The sequence below is a fragment of the Geospiza fortis genome, unplaced genomic scaffold, assembly GCF_000277835.1.
Source record: "Geospiza fortis unplaced genomic scaffold, GeoFor_1.0 scaffold566, whole genome shotgun sequence".
Lineage (NCBI taxonomy): Eukaryota > Metazoa > Chordata > Aves > Passeriformes > Thraupidae > Geospiza > Geospiza fortis.
The window spans coordinates 52633-54113 of NW_005054833.1; the positions used below are offsets into that span (position 1 = coordinate 52633).

A 1481-nucleotide genomic window follows, 5' to 3' on the forward strand; every position below is an offset into this window, starting at 1 on the left:
TTTTTCCCCCTTAATTTTGCACGCCCAAAGGGGGAGATCCTGGTAAGTACCACGGAGCGGGATCGTGCAGGGACAGCACCCGGCCCTGCCAGGAGCAGCACCCCCAAAAACCCCAAAACAACCCCAAAAAAGTGTCGCCCCCCCCACTGCCCGGGATGGAGGACGCTGGTGGGAACAGGGGAGGGAGCAGCCGGGGTCTGCCAGGGGGAATTTGGGTTTGTCCCCCCTGTGTCCCCTCCGGGGGCTTTGGGGTGACCCCAGCCCGTGCCAGGGAATGCCTCATGCTGGCATTCCCAAACTTTGGGCAGCAGGAGGCCAAAATCCTTCTGATTCAGCCCAAAATGGCTGTGGGGGGGGTGAGATTTCCTCAATTCCTTTGGGAACTAAACGGAGGGAAGGGCTGGCAGTTCATTTCTGCCCCCAAATTCCCTTTTTTTGGCAGGAATTTGGGGCTCAGCCCTGCCCTAATTCCCAGAACTCCCAACCTGGCTGCTCCAAGCCCACAGAGCTCCTCCCTCCTGGGCCAGGGAGGGCAGAATTCCCTGGGGGGGGGTCCCAATCCCTGTGCCCCCCCAGTCCCTGTCACTGCTCCGGGAACGTGGGAGTGTCTGAGGGGGAATCCTTCCCAACCCCGCTGGGGATTTACAGCCCAGGAGAGCAGGATAACGGCGTGGGTCCTGCCTCTGCATGCAGCCGGGATGGCAGGGCCAGGGGGCGCTGAAATGTTTTAGAAATGTTTTAGAAATGTTCCGTTCTCCCAAAATTTTATTCCACGGAGCTGCTGCTCCTGCCCGGGAGGGTTTGTGCCTCCCGTTGTTCCGTGGATCCCCCAGGCACACCCGGCCTTTCCCCGGCCCTTCAGACGCTCCCACTTCCCCTGGGAGCTCCTGGGCACCCCCAGAGCTCCGGGCAGGGCCGTTCCCTCCCTCGGGATCGCAGGGCTGTGCCCTCCCTCGGGATCGCGGCGGGAAGGGCGGAGAGCTGGGAGTCGGGGGTGGGAGCCCCCAGACCGTCCCTGTTTTCACCAGAATCCATCGGTTTTAAAGGAACTTCCTGCTGCAGCTCCCGCTGGGCTGCACAGACCCTCTCCCTTTTCCATGGAACCCCTCAAAACTCCCCCCTCTCCCCTTTCCCCGCTCTCACCTCTTTCCTTTCAGCCCCTTTTCCTCACGATCCCATTTCCCAATAACCCCCCAAGCCCCCCCTGACCCCTCTGGCTTTGCTCCCATCCCTTTCCCACTGCACATTCCCCATCCCCGATCCTCCCTCTGCCCCCCCCCGCCCCAGTTCCTTTCAAACCCGCTCGGATGCAATGCCAGGCTGGTTCCCAGGCGGGAACGGGGCTCTGGGAGGTGCAATCCCCTCTCCTGACCCCTGGAATTCCGGGGTTTTCGGAGGTGAAATCCCCCTCCCCACAATTCCCGGGCTCTCCGTCCTTCCCGCACCCGGAGCTCTCCGCCCGCCCGCAGCTCCGGCTTCGC

General features: G+C 62.5%; 1 protein-coding gene across 1 annotated transcript in view; it reads left to right on the forward strand.

Annotated features, from left to right (window-relative positions):
• The window catches only part of LOC102044497 (dynamin-2), a gene marked incomplete at its 3' end in the record, with an annotated part of 23898 nt that overhangs the window by 16286 nt on the left and 6131 nt on the right, over positions 1 to 1481 (forward strand). The window contains exon 15 of the mRNA XM_031065521.1: positions 31 to 42. Within this exon, the coding sequence (XP_030921381.1) occupies positions 31 to 42 (12 nt within the window). The remainder of the gene's footprint in view (positions 1 to 30; positions 43 to 1481) is intronic.